This window comes from Eimeria mitis, genomic scaffold, assembly GCF_000499745.2.
Source record: "Eimeria mitis Houghton genomic scaffold, Emh_scaff5888, whole genome shotgun sequence".
NCBI classification, from domain to species: domain Eukaryota; phylum Apicomplexa; class Conoidasida; order Eucoccidiorida; family Eimeriidae; genus Eimeria; species Eimeria mitis.
Window position 1 is genome coordinate 1,778 of NW_013574125.1, and position 1,598 is coordinate 3,375.

At 37.3% G+C, this 1,598-nt stretch overlaps 1 protein-coding gene across 1 annotated transcript in view; it reads left to right on the plus strand.

Annotated features, from left to right (window-relative positions):
• The window catches only part of EMH_0084720 (uncharacterized protein), a gene marked incomplete at both ends in the record, with an annotated part of 291 nt that extends 183 nt beyond the window's left edge, over positions 1-108 (plus strand). The window contains one exon of the mRNA XM_013500802.1: positions 1-108. Coding sequence (XP_013356256.1) covers positions 1-108 — 108 coding nt within the window.
• Between the last annotated feature and the right edge of the window lie 1,490 nt (positions 109-1,598).

Here is a 1,598-nt window from a genome sequence, read left to right on the forward strand (position 1 = left end):
GCAGCAACAGCAGCAGCAGCAGCAGCAGCAGCAGCAGCAGCAGCAGAACTTCTCACCTCAGCTATGCTATACAGAAGGACTCCTTCGGCGGCAGGGGAGGAGGAATAAGAAAGCGGTATTCTTCTGGGTTTGGTATTTGTAGTTTTAATTTATTTTAATCACAAACAAAGACAATAGCTGCCTATACACTCGAACAAACACCGTAGCTCGCACCCCTCAGGCTTCTGTCTCTGCTGCAGTTGTATACAGGCTGCTGCTGTCGGTGTACACTTAGCTGTGTTTATTTATTTCTATAATGATAATAATGTTATTTATGTTTGTTTTTTCATCTATATTCTCTAATTAAATACAATATAGTGCAAAAAAAACAAAAAAAAAACAAAAAAAAAACACCACCTGCGGTGTACCGACACACCGCCGCCGAAATGCTCGGTTGCTGCCGTCTCTCCTTCTGTCGTCTTGTGTTTTTTTTTGTATATTTTTGGTGTTTTTTTGATTTAATTTTAATTAATATTCATAAATTAATAAAAAATAACATTATCCCCGTAAAATATAATATAAAATACTATAAGTTTAGCCAATACACCCCAGCACCCCGGTATAGAACACGCGCCGTCTTTCCTCACCCCTCCTTGCTCGTTGGCTTGTAGCAATGCTGTCTTTGTTGTCGTTTTTTTTTGTTTTTTTTTGAATATATTTATATATTTAAAACTCTTATTATGTTTCCCCCCGAGAAAAGGGATTTGATGATACTTTATACGCTCAGTTAGGGTTTAGGGTTGGGGTTTAGGGCTTACCTATCCTCTCCTGAACTTGTATGCATAACCCTGGTAGTAGTATATAAGAGGGAGATTAACATATGATAAAAAAACAGAAATAAATTAATTTTCTACAACAATAAACACATATTTATTTATTTCATTCCTCTAAATGCAATAAATAAACGTTATTCTGTAGCGTAGCGTCTTCACACGCCACGCAACTTGAACNCATTCCTCTAAATGCAATAAATAAACGTTATTCTGTAGCGTAGCGTCTTCACACGCCACGCAACTTGAACTGAGTTGCATCAGTTGCGGTGTACATACACCCCGTAAGCTCAAGAAAATACTTAAAAAACCGAAACGTAAACTTTCTCCCTTTTCTATCGAAATAAATAAAAGAGTTCGTATCTCCTAACTAATAACAACTCTACTCCTGTCCTCCCCGCTAGCTGTATAGGTTTTATATTTTGGTGTAATGTTCGTAGCCGCACTGAGTATATTGTGTATTTGAATTTAAATTTGTGTGGAGAAAGAAAGACGAAAGCGACGGGAAGAGAAATGATTGAAGCAGTTTCGTGCGTTGGCAACCAGAGGCAGACAGGCTATAGAGTGAGCTGCTGCTGAATCACCGCAGCAACGAAATTATATTTATGATCAGATCGAAGCAAGAAAAGAAAAAGATTATATTATATTAAAATATAATCTATTTCTAATCAAGATAAGATCAAGATCATAGTAATATCAGTTCAGTTCAACTTTTTCATGTTCAAGTTCAAGTTCATGCATAGCCGCACTGCTGCAGCAGACTAACGCTTTCTTTCGGCATAGATTTCG